The 18896-nt window shown below is 43.2% G+C and overlaps 1 protein-coding gene across 1 annotated transcript; it reads left to right on the top strand.

Annotated features, from left to right (window-relative positions):
- Positions 1–4202: 4202 nt before the first annotated feature.
- LOC306709457 (myosin heavy chain, skeletal muscle, adult-like) lies at positions 4203–17069 on the top strand (the record flags this gene model as incomplete). Its single annotated transcript, XM_079177615.1, has 38 exons — positions 4203–4403; positions 4647–4790; positions 4875–5031; positions 5162–5189; positions 5273–5387; positions 5463–5555; positions 6195–6258; positions 6369–6467; positions 6553–6656; positions 7093–7231; positions 7349–7467; positions 7801–7950; positions 8038–8208; positions 8296–8602; positions 8701–8771; positions 8988–9075; positions 9376–9493; positions 9622–9745; positions 10597–10733; positions 10856–11111; positions 11204–11446; positions 11574–11750; positions 11874–12019; positions 12162–12252; positions 12351–12740; positions 13072–13198; positions 13404–13522; positions 14241–14437; positions 14522–14705; positions 14786–14951; positions 15040–15164; positions 15250–15558; positions 15633–15836; positions 16096–16221; positions 16313–16483; positions 16555–16659; positions 16747–16842; positions 16926–17069. 38 exons carry the CDS (start codon positions 4203–4205, stop codon positions 17067–17069), a joined length of 5805 nt encoding a protein of 1934 aa, XP_079033741.1.
- Positions 17070–18896: the final 1827 nt, after the last annotated feature.

The following is an 18896-nucleotide window of genomic DNA, read 5'->3' as shown; positions in this document are numbered from 1 at the left end:
GAACAGACAGACTGGTGTTGTGGTTCAATGAAATGTTTAATCTTTTTGTGAGGATTTGTGCAGAAGTCTCTCTACGTTGGACTGAGTATTGAATTCAAACCGCTGCTCTCTCAGCTCGTGAGTGTCGACAGGAAGACCGAGCTCACCCAGAGTGAGTAATTGCTTTCAGACGGAGGTCAGCCTCTGATTGATAATCTCATTAAACTGTTTGCTGGAGGAGGCCGACGACTTCCACTTAAAGTTTAATGAGGAAAAAAAAATCTAAATCTAATATTCATATCTAAGAGCTGCGTTCAGAGCAACATTAGAATGATTCTGACCCGAACTTGCCAGCAGCCAGTATTGATTTATTAATATATTTCGTGCCTGCACACCTGTCGCGCGCCTCCTTTTAGAAGCGGGATTAGAAACGTAAACACAGCAGTTGTTTCAGCTCTCAGCAGCTCGACACCACCGAGCTCATTCCTGCTGGAGACTCGCCGTCACGTGCGGCGCTCAGAATGGAACAAATTCATTTGATGGATTGATTAATTATAGTTTGTTTTAACCCTAAAACTTTATTCAGTTTGTTTCCAATGTGCCTGTTTCAGACAACGTGAAATACTTTAAAGCAGAAGTAAGAACAAAAAGCCGACTGTTGTTTTCCTGAAACATTTTAAGTAGTTCTTGACTTCGTAATCCTAAAAAATACACAAGATTAATTTCATCCACCCGTGTTAGTTCTTAGTGAGAGTGTGTACATAAAGATATGTAGTGTGTTCACTATGTAAAGCCCCAATACGCCCACATCTGTACGGTAAGTATGAAGCAACACCTAGCATCCCGTTAGCTTAGCTTAGCACAAAGACTGGAAATGGGTGGAAACGGCTAGCACAGCTCTGTCCAAATATATCCAAATCCATACACAAACTCATCTGTAACTCTTTATTTAACATGTTTTATCTCGTTTGTTTAATCTGTACAGAAATTAGTAGAAATTGTAGTTTCCCCACTGCAGCGTGTTGTTTTTACACATCGGATTAACCTTAAAATACTGAGCTAGAGACTTTGTAGCTTTTGCTAAGCAGCAGCTACTCTAGTGTGGATGACGTCAGTCGGTTGTTCTCGCTGCGCAGAGGATTGTGGGTCAGAACAGCCGGGAAAATTCTGCAAAACGCAGCCAGATGCAGTAGAACATCCGGGTATTTGAGGCATTCTGCATTTAACAAACTGTGTATTGGGACAAACTAAATAATCTGGTGGTACGGGTATTGGAACACATTCCCCAGTTTGACTTAAAAACTGTGGCTTACGTTTTGTAGCACTTGCTGTTGGTTGAAAATGATGTATTACGTACATTTCTTGTACAATAACTGCAAAAAAAATTAATGGAAATATAAAAACTGAATTCTACAGGCTTGAGACTGAAATATAGAGTCGAGGCACAGCTCACGATGTGGTGGAATAAGACCAGAGAAGGCAGACAAAAACAATAGAAACGCAACAAAAGTACACAACGCAATGCCAAACGCTTCCTTTATGTTCATATGCAACTAATTATAAGGGGAATTAATTCACTGCCTTAATAGAGAAGCAGGTGAAGACACTAGAATAGCCAATAGAAACATTTACTTCTCATTTAAAACCGCTCTCAGTCACAGCTCCTGCTGTCTTATTTATTGTATTACTTGTGAACATAAGCTGCGACAGCAGGAAGTAAACTACATCTAGATCGACAGGACGATTGATCTCAATCAGACGCCTCTCGGGAGATCAATCGCGCCGAATGTGGATCTCGCTTTCACTGTTTTTAGCGGTTTAGATTCACACATGATCGCTGAAGAAGCTGGATTTAAACCCTGTGCATCTGTTTTGTGATTCAAAGACAACTGACATGATTAGATTTTTTCTTGCAGTAGTTTTACTTCCAGGCTGGTCCTTGTCTCCCCCGTTGACCCCCTAATCCGGTGCAGATGCACCCGTCATCAGATCTATTCCCCCCCCCCGGGGGTGAGGCGTCGACCTCTCTCCCACACAAGCAGCTCATGAGAGGATTTTCTCCCCCTGCCTCTTCCCTTTCTTGTCCCCTTGACCCCTTGACTTGACATCCCGCGGCCTCCTCGCAGTCCAACGTCCACGCAGACATTTGTTGTCGTGTCGAGACCGCGACCGATGGGGTCGGCGGTCTGTAAGTCTGTCTGCCCGGAGCCAATTATAATCGCAGCTGTCGCCAGACCTTCAAGTGACATTAAGAGGCTATTAAATCAGCACCAATTAGAGCGTCTGTGATGCACTGCCAGACAGATCGTACCGCTCTTTTCCCTCTAGGACGCCTCATCGTTTCCTCTGCTACGAGGAGGAACTGCAAAAGTTGTTGGAGTGCAAAAAGTAAATAAAATTTGATTTCTTTTCTGTTGAAAAAGTGCTTTTTAAGGGTGAATACAAGTGCATATGGATATATCAGAATATGAAATGGTTTATTGCCAAGTCAATACACATACAAGGAATTTGGATGGGTGATTGGTGCATAACAAACAATAGTATAAGACCGATAACTGTAAGAGGTAAAATAACAAATAATAAGAAAATGTCAAAGAACTAACAAAGGAAGAGTGCAAGACGGGAACAATCGATTTGAATGGCTCAGAGAGCGTGGAGGTTTTACATTTTTCTAAGTAAGATAAATAAGATATAGTAGTTGGTTTGAGGCTTGAGAGTATAACGCAGTGCACTAGTCAAGAGAAGATATATTATTTTATAATACTTCATATTATGGTATGTTCTTGCAGTATTTCTTAGTTAGATGGAATAGTTTCTTTCAGAATTCTACTAACTTAAAGTTCAGAGCAAAAGACACAATCAATTTAGGAAAAGGCCAAGACAACCGGATTTTTAGTTCATAAATTCCAAAAACAGTCAATACTACAGTTCCCATAATGCAACATGATGGAGTCCTTTGTTAGGGCCGAAGTTTGCTCGATCTGAAACGACTCGAAAATGCTAAAGCTAAGCTAATGTTAAGGTTGAAAGGAGTAATAAAGTTTACGATCTTAGTTCGGACTGCAAAGTGTTTCATAAATAAAGGCACAACGTGATTGGTTGATGCCTAAAAAAAACGACCTTGTTCCCAAATAAATTGTTTCTTTTTCTGCACGAAATATTCAGATTCTGTTTGAAAGTATTCAAGACAAAAACAACAGTTTGGAAATTGCAAATTAATTGAACACCCCCAGTGTGTTCAGGCCTTCAGACTCTTTTTCGTCTTTAAAACTTCACGCTGCCTTTTTCATAAAATCTGTCCAAAGGTCCCAAAGCTTCCACCAATATGCAAATAATATGACACAAAACAAATGAGACTTTACAGACATTCAAGCTGAATATAAAACACTAAATATGCATCAAAACCACGTTTAAAGACAAACACCTTGTGAAACGTCTTTAACAGAGACAGGCCTCGGGTTTAAGTTGACGTGATAAAGATTCTCCACTAACGGCTCCACACAAAATCACTAAAAACAGCTCAAATAAACTGAACAGAGAAGCTTTTCTACAGCATCTGTAGGCTACAGTGCTGCTTCAACCGGTTCATCTGTCTGGAATGTGATAAATGTTGCCCGGCTGCCCTCAAAAACAAAACCCAAACAGTCCCGAGTGATCAGCCCGGCTCTCCAGACAGCCAGAGCCAGAATTTCAGCGATGCCCCAACAGATCTAATCTTCCCTGATCCCAGAAAATGAGCCCCGCCGCGTCGGGGCCCGTAAGCCCCCTAAAGCTGCCGTCCTTAGCATTCATTGCTTTTTAATGGACGCGGCGTGAAAGGGGTTACAATTGAAACCGTTTAAAAAAGTGACACAATACAGCTAAACATAGAATCCTAATACTAAATGGACATACTTGACTCTTTTTTTTTTTTTTTTTCAATGGGTGGCGTTATAGAAGCCAGATCTCCAAATATAGGAGAACAAGGCGCCGGGACGACGGGCCCGACGGGCCCGAGCGCCGCTTATAAAAGCTGCTAAAGTCTTGTTCTGGTGAAGGATGTCTGTTCTGTTCTTCTGAAACACTGAGAGAGAGAGAGAGAGAGAGAGAGAGAGAGAGAGAGCGGGGAATCTTCGTTTTGCTCTGCAGCACTCTGGTAAGCACTTTAATTCTGACAAACATCTGTTTAGTTTTAATTGCTGTTGAGTGCGTTGTTGTTGTTTTTTTCACTGCAGCCAGATAAAATGAGCGATGCCGAGATGGAGATATTCGGGGTGGCCGCCCCGTACCTCCGCAAGTCAGAGCGGGAGAGGATCGCGGCGCAGAACTCGCCGTTTGACGCCAAAACGGCGATCTTTGTGACCGACCCGAAGCACGAGTACGTGAAGGGGAAGATCCGGAACCTAGATGGCTCCAAGGTCACCGTCGAGACTGAGGATGGGAAGGTGGGTCGTCTATCTCATGTCATCTCTTCTTATCTTTCATTTCATTCACCGGACCTTTGAATTGTCTTTCTTTCTTTTTAAGTCATATCTTTCTTTAGTTTATTCATTTTCCACAATTTAAACAATAAAATGAAACAAACACAACAGAGATGAATAATATCACAGCGCAGATATTATTTCTATGTATTCTTTTATTAAATCGTGCAAAATGAACAAAAACTAACACCGGACTCCCCTCCTCAGCTGGTCACCGTCCACCCGGACGACATTCGCCCCATGAACCCTCCGAAGTTCGACAAGCTGGAGGACATGGCCCTGCTGACACATCTGCACGAGCCGGCCGTGCTCTTTAACCTCAAGGAGCGCTACGCCGCCTGGATGATCTACGTAACTATACAGCACCAAATCAAACATGGCGTTTCCAAAAAACAAGTGTTTTTCTTCATTTGTCCTCTTGTGGTGTGTTTGCAGACGTACTCCGGGCTCTTCTGCGTCACCATGAACCCGTATAAGTGGCTCCCGGTCTACAACCCGGAGGTGGTGGCCGGGTACCGCGGCAAGAAACGCCAGGAGGCCCCCCCGCACATCTTCGCCATCTCTGACAGCGCCTACCAGTACATGCTGACAGGTCCAGTCCAACCTTTAGGACCAGAATAACTGGTTCAGGTTTCTTCATGTGATAGAATATCATCAAACACTTTATAATAAGCGTCGTTGGTGAATGCTGAATAGATCGTTAATCTCTTTCCCTTTAACAGATCGAGAGAACCAGTCCATCCTGATCACGTGAGTTCCACTTTGTCTGCCGTTGAACTTGAAGAACTAAAATATATTTTCCCATCACTCATCTGGAGTTGTTCTTCTGTCAGCGGAGAATCTGGAGCCGGGAAGACGGTCAACACCAAGCGAGTCATCCAGTACTTTGCAACAATTGCATCAGTCGGGGACTCGAGCAAGAAAGAGCAACTTCCCAGCAAGATGCAGGTTCAGAGCGTTTATCTCACGTTCTGACGTTTATTGATCGTGCTGCAGGTTTTCACTCTTGATTTGGGTTCACAGGGAACTCTGGAGGATCAAATCATCCAGGCCAACCCTCTGCTGGAGGCCTTCGGCAACGCCAAGACCGTGAGGAACGACAACTCCTCTCGATTTGTGAGTTCAGATCCGATCGTACGGAAGCTCAGAGTTGTTATTATAAACTTATTATAATTTAAATAATATAATTAACTTGAGATCTCGAGATAAGAGGATTAGATCAAGATAAAGATGGAAGTTCTCACCAGCGGTGGAAGAAGTACTCCGGTACTCAGGTACTTCAGTAAAAGTAGTAATACCACAGTGTAGAAATACTCTGTTACAAGTAGAGTTCCTGCATTAAAATGTTTACTGAAGTAAAAGTACAAAAGTATTAGAATTAAAATATATTTAAAGAACCAAAAATAAAATAAAAACTTCTTTTGCAGAATTGCTCATTTCAGCGAGGGATCAATAAAGTCTAAAGTTATTTATAATAAGACACCAGTGTTAATTAGTTGATTATATTTTGTAATCTGAATCTGCAAAGGAACTTGTAAGTAAAGTTATTTAAATAAATATAGAAGTACAATATTTCCCTCTGAAATGTAATAAAGTACAAAGAAGCAGAAAATGGAAATACTTAAGTACAAGTACCTCAAAATTGCACTTAAGTACAGTATTTGGGTAAATACTTGGTTACTTTCCACTACTGTTATTCAGTCTCAAAACATTAGAGCAACTGTCAGTTTCAATGTGTTGAAACTCTTTTTTTAGGGAAAATTCATCCGCATCCACTTTGGAACAAAGGGGAAGTTGGCTTCAGCCGATATTGAAACGTGTAAGTTTGCTTAAATCAGTAACATTGATCTTCCATTTCTATTTCTATATATTATCTGCCGTATCCACTGCTATTTATATATTATCTCCATTTGTATTCATTTTCTTCAGACCTTTTGGAGAAATCCAGAGTGACCTTCCAGCTGCTGGCGGAGAGGAGCTATCACATCTTCTATCAGATCCTGTCAAACAAGAAGCCGGATTTAATCGGTAAATATTTGTTCTTTTAACGGGTTGTGAATCTGACGCTGCACCTCGATATATAGAAATCAACACTTTCACTGTTTCATTTCAGAAATGATGCTGATTACCACCAACCCGTACGACTACCCGTTCATCAGCCAGGGAGAGATCAGCGTGCTGAGCATCAACGACCCCGAGGAGCTGATGGCCACCGACGTGAGTACACGTATATATATATATATATATATATATACATATATGTATATATACATATATATATATATATATATTAAAACAAAGGCTGCTCAATGTGTTAATACTACTAGATCAATAAGAACATTTTCTGCATGTATGTACATGTAGATATGTGTATGTATCTATATATCATTTAATTGCATATTGTTTATTATATAGATTTATTATAATAGATTATTATCTAATATTATGAATTTTCTTATAATTTTTTATTTTATTTATTTATAGTTTTAATATATATATCATTATTCTTAGTTTTTTTAATATCATTTCAGGTGGAGGGAGGGTTTGTCGACACTTTAAATACAGATAATATAAAATAATATGATGTATTTTCTCTAAACTGAGATGAAAAAGCGCTAATGAAGATGCTTCAACATGTGCTTCTGTTCCTCAGAGAGCCATCGACATCCTGGGGTTCAACGCGGAGGAAAAGGTCGGCATCTACAAGCTGACCGGCGCCGTGATGCATTATGGGAACATGAAGTTCAAGCAGAAGCAGAGGGAGGAGCAGGCGGAGCCCGACGGCACCGAGGGTGAGACGTCTGAGCTGAAGTCAGGCGTCACTATGTCAGCGTTAACGCTTACAACATTACGCCCGCTTCAGCTGCTTCACGTCTCCGTGTGTGTGTGCGCTTGTTTTTGTTCCACAGTGGCGGACAAAGTCGCCTACCTCATGGGTCTGAACTCGGCTGATTTGCTGAAGGCGCTCTGTTATCCCCGAGTGAAGGTCGGGAACGAGTACGTCACCAAAGGTCAGACTCCTCGGCAGGTACGGTTCCTACATCTGAACACGAGTGCTGAGCATGTTCAGTGAAAATGTTTGTTCTTTTTAGAGATACGAGGTTTCTCACAGGACAGAGACGCTACAAGCACGTGATGATCTTATAGAATATGATGCATTGATGTAGATTAAACCAGCCAACAGGATATAAAGGAGTTACAAACATGCGACATACACATTAATGCAGCAGGAATATGAATGTAAAGTACATGTTTACGTACTTTTACTGAAGTAATGTTGGAATGCAGGACTTTTACTTGTGTGGTATTAGTACTTTTACAGTATAACAGATGTGAATACTTCCTCCCTTGCTGGTTACAGGTGAACAATGCCATGGGCGCTCTGTCTAAGGCCGTGTACGAGAAGCTGTTCCTGTGGATGGTCACCAGGATCAACAAGCAGCTCGACACCAAACTCCCCAGACAGCATTTCATCGGCGTCCTGGACATCGCGGGGTTTGAGATTTTCGAGGTTGAACGAAATGATAAAAAAAAAATGTCATAAAACCCATATTTTTCTCTATATTTCTCTATTAATTTGAATCCATGTTTGATCCAGATGAACAGCCTGGAGCAGCTGTGCATCAACTTCACCAACGAGAAGCTGCAACAGTTTTTCAACCACCACATGTTCGTGTTGGAGCAGGAGGAGTACAAGAAAGAGGGGATCGCGTGGGAGTTCATCGACTTCGGCATGGACCTGGCAGCCTGCATCGAGCTCATTGAAAAGGTGCGTCGTCTTTTTATGAACACCAAATGTTAAATCAAACAACAGACGCAAGCGTTCCCGACACTAATCGGCTTTGCCGTCCTGCAGCCTATGGGCATTTTCTCCATTCTGGAAGAGGAGTGCATGTTCCCGAAGGCGACCGACGGCTCCTTCAAGAACAAGCTGTACGACCAGCACCTGGGGAAGAACAACGTCTTCCAGAAGCCCAAGCCCTCCAAAGGAAAGGCCGAAGCCCACTTCTCCCTCATGCACTACGCCGGCACCGTGGACTACAACCTCAGCGGCTGGCTGGAGAAGAACAAAGACCCGCTCAACGACACCGTGGTGCAGCTCTACCAGAAGGCCTCCCTGAAGCTGCTCTCTCAGCTCTTCGCCACCTATTCCGCAGCCGACGGTCGGTTCACTTTTTAATGACGCTTTATTACAATTAGATTAAATCGATCTACACGGTTTATCAGAGTGAGGAATGTTGTATATCTTGTGTTTCCGTAGATGCTGGTGGAAGTAAGAGAAGTGCCAAGAAGAAGGGCTCTTCTTTCCAGACGGTTTCTGCCGTTTTCAGGGTAAAAATCAATGAATCAGATCAAAGCTGAAGGAATTACTTTGATGGATTTCTGTGTCAGTGGAATAAGTTGCCAGATACATTCTTAAGAGACAATTACATTTAATTATATTTTATGTAAAATTGTTTATTCATGTAAAAAAACAGTTACATTCCTTTAATTTAAGCAGAAGACTAATAGCATGTCTGGAGACTGTAATCTGTTGATCTCCTGCAGGAGAACCTGAATAAACTGATGGCCAACCTCCGGTCCACACATCCACACTTCGTGAGATGCATCATCCCAAATGAAACCAAGACGCCAGGTGAGAAGAAATGTGTTCATCCTGAAGCTGAAGAGAGAAGATGAGATTTCCCCTTTGTTTCCAGTCTTTATGCTAAGCTAAGCTAAACGAGCTGCTGGCTCCAGCTACGTGTTCCCCCGTACAGACATGAGAGAGGTTTGCAACGACGACTCCCCAAATGTTTCTGTGTAACAAACCATATGGTGCGTCAGGTTAACACCAAGTTTCATGAAAAACAATCCGGACTAAAAACACAATAAACTAGATAGAAGTTACTTCAACATGTGTTGAACTTTGACCCAAACTGTGGCCTCCTCGTAGGGTCCATGGATCACCATCTGGTCCTTCACCAGCTGCGCTGTAACGGCGTGCTGGAAGGAATCCGGATTTGCAGAAAGGGATTCCCCAGCAGGATCCTCTACGGAGATTTCAAGCAGAGGTAACACACAACACACTCCGTTTGTGTGGTCTGTGGTGTTACACACACACACACACACACACACACACACACACACACACACAGGAACAAACTCAGCGGCGTTGAACCCTCAACTCTCTCTGTGACAGATACAGGATTCTGAACGCCAGTGCGATCCCGGAGGGTCAGTTCATCGACAGCAAGAAGGCTTCAGAGAAGCTGCTCTCCTCCATCGACGTGGACCAGGCTCAGTACCGCTTCGGATACACGAAGGTATTTCATCCCCAAACATCCGACGCTGTTCGTTCCTGTTTATGTGAACGTTTCGTTACTTAGTATTCATTACATCTTCGTGTCCAGCTACTTACAGTAAAACTGTGAAAACGTTCACTGTGACGTTAAATATTTACATGTTATATTACATATTTATATAAATAAAATACTGAACTTAAGTACAGTTTGAGGTACTTCTTCTTCACTTCAATATTTCTGTGTTGTGCTACTTTTTTACTTCTACTTTACTACAATTTGGAAGCAAATATTGTATTTTTTTTACATTCATTTGACAACATCACTTACTTTGCAGATTCAGATTATTAATACAAAATATGAATAATTAATTAATTATGACGTGTGATTATAGATTAATTTACACAGCAGTATATTTAACATTTACCAGCTGCAGCATTAAAGTGATGAACACGTTAATGCATCAATATAATATATATTATTCTGAAATGTGTCATTCTGCATAATAGTACTCTTACTTTTTCTACTTTGATTATATTTCGATACTTTTGTACTTTTACTGAAGTAAAGTATTTAATGGACTTTTACTAGTAACAGAATATTTTACTAGTACTTCTTCTATAACTGCAAATTTAATTCCATTCCATTATCTGACACATAGATTAAATCAATAATAATAATCTTTATAGCACATTTCATACAGACTATGAAGCTTGAAGTGCTGCACATTTAAAAATCCTGACTTTAATGGACTTTTTACCGAATTATTTGCTTGATTTTGTCCCAGACTGCAACACTTCATTCTAACAGACCCACTCATCCTGAATGATATTAACTTATTTTCCATTTAAATGTCGTCTCTACACAACAAACAGGTGTTTTTCAAAGCCGGCCTGCTGGGTCTGCTGGAGGAGATGAGGGACGAGCGTCTGGCTGTTCTGATGACTCGTATCCAGGCTGTTTCCAGAGGTTACGTCACCAGACAGCGGCTCAAGGAGATGGTGAAGAAAAGGTCTGCTGACGAATCTGTTTCTGTCATATTCTGGTGACTTTAGTTAAATGAATACGTGAGAATATGGGGAGTCTATATTAAGTATCTATATTATTACATAAGTCTTCATTATCGCTCCGTAGAGAATCCATTTTCATCGTCCAGTACAACATCCGATCCTTCATGAACGTGAAGAACTGGCCCTGGATGAGGCTCTACTTCAAGATCAAGCCTCTGCTGCGGAGTGCGGAGGCCGAGAAGGAGATGCAGAACATGAAAGAGGAGTTCTCGCGACTCAAAGAGGAGTTCGCAAAGTCGGAGGCCCGGAGGAAGGAGCTGGAGGAGAAGATGGTCACGCTCGTCCAGGAGAAGAACGACCTTTACCTTCAAATCCAAGCGGTGCGTAAACAACAGAGATGTCTGTTTCATACACACTAAACAATGAAAAAACGAAAGAAATAACCTTGCACCGTTGTGGCCCTGCTCTCCAGGAGAGGGAGAACCTGTGCGATGCCGAGGAGCGGTGCGAAGGCCTCATAAAGAGCAAGATCCACCTGGAGGCCAAAGTCAAAGAGTTCTCCGAGAGGATGGAGGAAGAGGAGGAGATCAACGCCGAGATCACCGCGAAGAAGAGGAAGCTGGAGGACGAGTGTTCGGAGCTCAAGAGGGACATCGACGACCTGGAACTCACCATCGTCAAAGTGGAGAAGGAGAAATACGCCACAGAAAATAAGGTGGAAGAAGTATTCAGCTCCTAATACCACACTCTAAAAGTAAAAAGATGGAGTGGAGCAGAAGTCGAAAGTTGCCTAAAAGGACCTCAAAGTATCTTAACTTGTGTGGAATGGTTTCTCTCCGTAGGTGAAGAACTTAGTGGAGGAGCTCACTACTCTGGAGGAAAGACTGCTGAAGTCCACGAAGGAGATCAGAGCTTTGCACGAGGTGCACCAGCGGACGTTAGACGACCTGCAGGCCGAGGAGGACAAAGCCAACTCTCTGACGAAGACCAAAATCAAGCTGGAGCAGCAGGTTGACGACGTAAGTCTGACAACGAAATAGTTCTCTTTTGATTGGATCGTCAGGGTCATTTGCATAATGTTCTCTGGTTTTGGTTTCCCTGTTCTACTGGTTGACGTACTGGTTTTTGGACGCCTCTTGCAGCTGGAGGGCTCACTGGAGCAGGAGAAGAAGGTGAGCGCAGACCTGGAGAGATCCAGAAGGAAACTGGAGGCTGACGTGAAGCTGTCGCAGGAAACCATCATGGACCTGGAGAACGAAAGGCACCAAATGGAGGAGAGACTGAAAAAGTGAGATATTGTTTTAATGATTCATTACCGCATAATGTATATCCTAAGACGCATAACGGATACAACTAGGTTTAATAATTACCACTGAAGATTTGAGTGTGTGAGGGTCATACGCTCGCTGAAAGAATTCCCTCTTTTCTAGAAAGGACTTTGAAATCAGCAGCCTGCAGTGCAAAATCGATGGCGAGCAAGTCCTCAACACTCAAATGCAGAAGAAGATCAAAGAGCTTCAGGTTAAAAACAACACTGGACCGATTTCAACACAGTTTCTTTACCGTCCTGTGAATCCACATTTTTTTTCACCAAGTGACTACGATCTCCCCCCGTGCAGGCTCGGGCTGAAGAGCTGGAGGAGGAGATCGAGGCCGAGCGCTCGGCTCGAGCCAAAGCGGAGAAGCAGCGGCGCGACCTGTCCAGAGAGCTGGACGAGATCGGCGAGCGGCTGCAGGAGGCCGGAGGAGCCACCGCCAATCAGACCGAGATGAACAAGAAGCGCGACGCCGACTTTCAGCGGCTGCGTCGAGACCTGGAGGAGTCCACGCTGCACCAAGAGGCCGTCGCCGCGGCTCTGCGCAAGAAGCAGGCCGACAGCGTCGCCGAGCTCGGGGACCAGATAGACAACCTGCAGAGGGTCAAGCAGAAGCTGGAGAAGGAGAAGAGCGAGCTGAGGATGGAGGTCGACGACGTGGTGAGCAACGCGGAGAGTGTCCTGAAGAGCAAGGTAAGAGACAGATGTTCTCTTTTTTAAATCTTTTGCTCGTGACTCTGTTTATATTAATGGTGCTCAAAGTTGATGGACAATGTTTGTTTTTTGTAATTTTTCATTTTTAATGTGAAGATGTCGGCCATATCATCTGCCCAGAGAATTGTTTATTTACATTCCTTATGATGCAAATGAAAAAAATGCACGAGAGGAATGTACGACTGTTTTGTTTTTGTTTTGTTTCTCATGTGTTTGTTGCAACTGAATGTCGTTGTGCATCCCTGTGTTGCATCATGACTAAATGATCCTTGAATCCTTGAGTCCTTGAATCTGATGGTCAATGTTTCAGGCTAACCTGGAGAAACTGTGCAGGAGCCTTGAAGACCAAATGAATGAATATAAAACCAAAGCCAATGAAGCTCAGAGGTCCCTCAGTGACTCCACGACACTCAGTGCCCGTCAACAAACAGGAAACGGTACGTTTATCAATACAAACATGATTCAAGATGGAGAGACGAGTTAGTTTGTGTCATTTTTATTCTTTTTTTTTATTGTGTAGAAAAGTGAGAACAAAACAAGTGCAGACAAGTACATTCAACACATGTACGACCCAAGACATTATACAAAGTAAGACTAATTAATAAATAATCCAAAACGAAATCTCATCTTTCTTGTGAACAGGTGAGCTCACACGTCTGCTGGAGGAGAAGCAGATCACTCTGTCCCAGCTGAGCAGAGTCAAAACTGTGGGCAGTCAACAAATCGAAGAGTTGAAGAGACTTCTGGACGAGGAGATGAAGGTCTGAAGGAAACAATTACGTCGGTTATGATTTACAACTTAGCAGAGAAGCAGCTAGAAATCATGTCAAAGGAAACGTCGAGTATTAGATTGACAGAAAATTAATCTGCAAACTAGGGCTGCACAATTTCAATGATAATTGGGATCACGATTTTGACTTCCCACAATTAAATGAACACGATCTACTGCGATATTGACAGTTTGAAATGCAAATCAAGCGCTTCCTAAACTAACAGCCAGCCAGCAGGGGGCGATCCAGATGTTTTGGCTGTCATGCACGCTGCACGCTCACCCTGCAGAGGCAACACTTGAAAAAAACGTTCCCAAACGGCTGCAGTCAAGAGAAGAAGCTTCCTCTGTGAATACGGACAGGTCTTATTTTCATTTAGCAGGATTGTCGCACAACAATCAGAGTACAATCTAAATATGTTGTCCCCAAAATCAACGAATAATCCTGATAAATAATTTGGACATTTTTAAAGTTGTGCAGTTTTTTCATCTCTGTTAACCACGCCTGCAGTCTTCTTCTTCTTTGCTTTTATCGGCACGTACTAAAAACAAGCGAACGGCATCAAACCGGTGGATTCCGTGTTGCGTCACTAGCGTGCTCTCATGCTTACGAACCAAACAGGAACCTTTTATCTGCATCTTTACATGCAGCTACAGCAGTTTTCATTCAGTCAGTAAACAGATGTTGTGTATTGTTCTCACTTCTACAGGCAAGAAGCGGCCTGGCTCACGGTTTGCAGGCGTCTCGTCGTGACTGCGAGCTGCTGAGGGAGCAGTACGAGGAGGAGCAGGAGGCCAAAGCTGAGCTGCAGCGCTGTTTGTCCAAAGCCAACAGCGAGGTGGCTCAGTGGAGGACCAAATACGAGACGGACGCCATCCAACGCACCGAAGAGCTCGAGGAGGCGAAGTAAGAGCTGTGCAGCGTGTTCTTTTTTCTTTTTCTATGATTGTGTTTTCTTCCTCTTGATCACGGTTTATGTCCGGTTCACAGGAAGAGGCTGGCCCAGCGGCTGCAGGACTCTGAGGAAATGAAAGAGGCATCGAACGTCAAATGTGCGTCTCTGGAGAAAACCAAGCAGAGGCTGCAGGCGGAGGTGGAGGATCTCATGGTCGAGGTGGAAAGGTCCAACGCAGCCAACGCCGCCTCGGACAAGAGACAGAGCAACTTTGATAAGGTCTGCTTTATTTTATTAATCCTCTTCAGAAACATTTGCAGCTGCGTTGGCTACAACATGCTGTTGTCCTCCTCTGTTAGGTTCTGGCTGAATGGAAACAGAAACATGAGGAGAGTCAATCAGATCTGGAAGTTTCCCAGAGAGAGTCTCGAGCGCTCAGCACGGAACTCTTCAAGCTGAAAAACTCCTACGAGGAGGCTGTGGACCGTCTGGAGACCATGAAGAGAGAGAACAAAAACCTTCAGCGTGAGCTGCAAACACGTCGTCCATTTGGTGCCGTTTGGTTTTTAAATTGAACCCACGAAGATCATGTTTTTTTTCTTTACATTTTCAGAGGAGGTTACAGAAATCTCAGAGCAAGTTGGGCAATCTGCTAAAACTCTCCAGGAGCTGGAGAAAGCTGCGAAGCAAGCGGAGCAGGAGAAGAGAGAAACCCAGGCAGCTCTGGAGGAAGTAGAGGTTTGTGTTTTTGTCCTTAAATAACATTATAAGATACATTTTTTTTTTAAATAACCACAATCAAGTGTTGGTTTTCTCTCTGTAGTCGTCCCTGGAGCACGAGGAGGCCAGAATCCTGCACCTTCAGCTGGAGCTGAATCAGATCAAGTCCGAGGTCGACAGAAAGGTGTCGGAGAAAGACGAGGAACTCGACCAGCTCAAGAGGAACCACCAGAGGACCGCGGACGCGCTGCAGAGCACGCTGGACGCCGAGACGCGCGGCAGAAACGACGCCGTCCGGACGAAGAAGAAGATGGAGGGGGACCTGAACGAGATGGAGATCCAGCTGGGTCACGCCAACCGCCAGGCGGCCGAGTCCACCAAGCAGCTGAGGAACCTGCAGGCTCAGTTGAAGGTTTGTTAACGCAAACTCTCTCTCTGTTCACATGGAAACGTCAGCCCGATGTATATATATATGTTTTGTCCCAGGAAGCCCATGTCCATCTGGACGAGGCGCTCCACAGTCAGGAGGACTTCAAGGAACAGCTGGCGATCGCGGAGCGACGCATCAACCTGATGACGGCCGCGAACGAGGAGATCGAGGCGGCGCTGGAGCAGTCGGAGAGGAGTCGCAAGCTGGCCGAGCAGGAGCTGATTGACGTCAGCGTGAGGATTCAGCTGCTGCACTCTCAGGTGAGGAGACGATGTGCAGGACGGTAGAGGAGGAGAGGAGAGGAGAGGAGAGGAGAGGAGACATAATATCTAAGATACTACTTACTGTTTATTCTCATTTTTCTTCATGTATCTCAGTTAGAAAGCAAACATTTCTAAAATGAGATTCATTCTTGAGTTTAAACAGCAGCTGAGAGAACAATCTCACCAGAGAGTTGAACTAAATGGACCGTATAACCACTCACACTTTTAATGAATCTAAATGTTCTCTAACGAGCAGAACTCCAGCCTCCTGAACACGAAAAAGAAGATGGAGTCAGATTTGGCTCAGCTGCAGTCAGAGATGGAGGACTCGGTCCAGGAGGCGAGGAACGCCGATGAGAAGGCCAAAAAAGCCATCATGGATGTAAGTCTGCCCTCCCCCCACACACACACACGCACTTTCTAAACGAGGTTGTGCAGATTAAATCTCACAGTGAGCTGACGCTTGCACACAGGCCGCCATGACGGCCGAGGAGCTGAAGAAGGAGCAGGACACCAGCGCTCACCTGGAGAGGATGAAGAAGAACCTGGAGGTGACGGTGAAGGACCTGCAGCAGCGTCTGGACGAGGCCGAGCAGCTGGCTCTGAAGGGGGGAAAGAAGGAGCTCCAGAAACTTGAAAACAAGGTATGAATCCAGCCGTTAATCTGTGGAGAAGAAAACAGAACGAGAAGTGATTTAAACTCTGTGTTTTTAAGGTGCGTGAGCTGGAAAATGAACTGGATTCGGAGCAGAAACGCAGCAGCGAGGCCATGAAGGGCGTACGCAAATATGAGAGGAAAATCAAAGAGCTCACTTATCAGGTAAAAGTTTGTATCCTGTGTTATATAACCGAGAGTTTCACTAGATGAATATGCAAAATGTGAGATGTGACGCCTTGAATGTTTCAGGCAGAGGAGGAAAAGAAGAGCGTGGCGAGGCTTCAGGATTTGGTGAACAAACTGCAACTGAAAGTGAAAGCGTATAAGCAGCAGTGTGAAGAGGCGGTGAGTAAAAACAGAAATAGATGAATACTGTGTGAAATATGAATGTGTATCTTTTCTTATATTGTTTTTCTGTGACGCTTCAGGAGGAACAAACCAGCATCCATTCGGCTAAAGCTCGGAAGGTGCAGCATGAGCTGGAGGAGGCCGAGGAGCGAGCCGACGTCGCGGAATCTCAGTTGAATAAGTTACGAGCAAAGAGCCGCGACGTTGTCGGTAAAGGGGAGTAGAAATATGTGAAAACCACGTGACTTCAAAAAGTTAGAAAAGCTTTGAGACTCTGCATGCAGCAGCTTTAATGGTTTATTTAGTCTAAAGGCCTTCACACACCCGGGAGCGCTTCTTTATAAGATTAATTCTCACCTCAGTCAATTCTTTTGAATTGTTGGTTTTGTCATGAATACTTTAACACAGAACGGGAATATTACACGGCAAGAAGGCCCAAACTATGCATGTTTTATGCAGAATATGATGGAAACTACGACAAAGAAAGAAAAGGAAACTTCTTCTAACTGCAGTGAATCCAATTGAAGGAGATTCTCAGAGGTTTTTTTCAGCAACACATAATAGAAGTTTTTATTTTTTAAGTTCGATATAAATAATATAAATAATCTAGATTACTTCTTAGCATTGATAACAAGACGCTGTGCCACACAAACGTATCTCTTTGACCCACATTTGGTTTGTAGGATCTGGTCACCCAATATAGGAAATGTAAGATCCAGCGTTTTGGATATTGAACTAACACTCTGCACATGTCGTCGTCTGCTGCTTTGATATTGACAATTAAAATTTTTTTTTTAAATCTGTCTCTTGGGAATGTCAATAATGATGGAGGATCCCCAAAGTCAGTAGGATTCATCCTCTGGGGAACATGAATGTGTGAACCAACATTTCATGACAATCCATCCAGTAGTTATTGAGATATGTCAGTCAAAGACAAAAATAAATCTTCAATTTTGCGTATTTCTTCCTTTTTAAATGTAAATAAATAACCCACCACTAGTCTTGTCTTAGCACCTGCAATAAAAACAGATCTCCGAAAGATGGAGACACTTGATCCACATTCATCATTATGCCTTAAGCATTGTTTTGTCTCTTGAACCAATAAAAACAAAAGTTGTATTTGTTCATCCACATTTACATCCAGAATCTTGAATCGCCTCTTTTTTTACAACTACTTTTTCTGATCTCTGATATGATTATATGCTAATAAAATATGTAGTCGCTTTACACAAGTTATAAAATGTTTCGATATGCAGTTAGTTATAAGAATATGGACACAACCGAGTCACAGTTGCATTAAACCAGCTTGCCAGTTTTAAAATGGACCACGTCAAAATCTGCGTTTTCCCCGCTCCTGTCATCGGTGTGGTAATCAGCAGCAGCTGGTATGTTCGTGACATTTGCAGGGTTAGAGTTACGGCGGTGCATGTGTGACTTTCAGCTGAGGAGGCTTAGGTAGGAGAAGCTGAAGGTAACCTCCAAGAGGAGAGAAAGTACAAAGAGGAGGAACGGCCGGTTCATGAGGAGCTGACAGGTTGTTCTTTGCACTAACAGGACACTAAGTGGACATGAAGGGGACAAACGCACAGTGAAACACTAACAGGACACTAACAGGAAATAATTCAGAAAAGTTAAAGGGAAAAACAACAAAACAGCAACTATATAAAAGTTAATTTGCCATAGAAATATTAGAAAAAATACAAAATTAGCTTGAACTGGAAAACAAGTAAAATCAAACAAACTGCATACCTGCTAGTTAAAGCTAGCTGGTGAGCTAACGTAAGCTAAAGCTAATTCACAAACACTTTTTTTCCTGTTTACTGGAACTGAAATAACAATTTTGATGTTCCAACATCTTAGTAATTGAGATGTTTGTATGCAACATAAATAAGGCGGGAGCTAAATCTAATCATAATGGAGAGAAGAACCAGGAAGTTAGTTGCTAAATGCTAACTAGCCTAGCTAGCAGAGCAGTGACTGCCGTCTCTGCAGCCTCTGACTGAAGTGAAATTCACATGATTTCATGAGGTTAAACTACATTTAAATCTGAT

Source organism: Pholis gunnellus (genome assembly GCF_910591455.1).
Source record: "Pholis gunnellus genome assembly, chromosome: 17".
In the NCBI taxonomy this organism is placed as follows: domain Eukaryota; kingdom Metazoa; phylum Chordata; class Actinopteri; order Perciformes; family Pholidae; genus Pholis; species Pholis gunnellus.
This window is presented reverse-complemented; position numbering and strand designations above follow the sequence as displayed.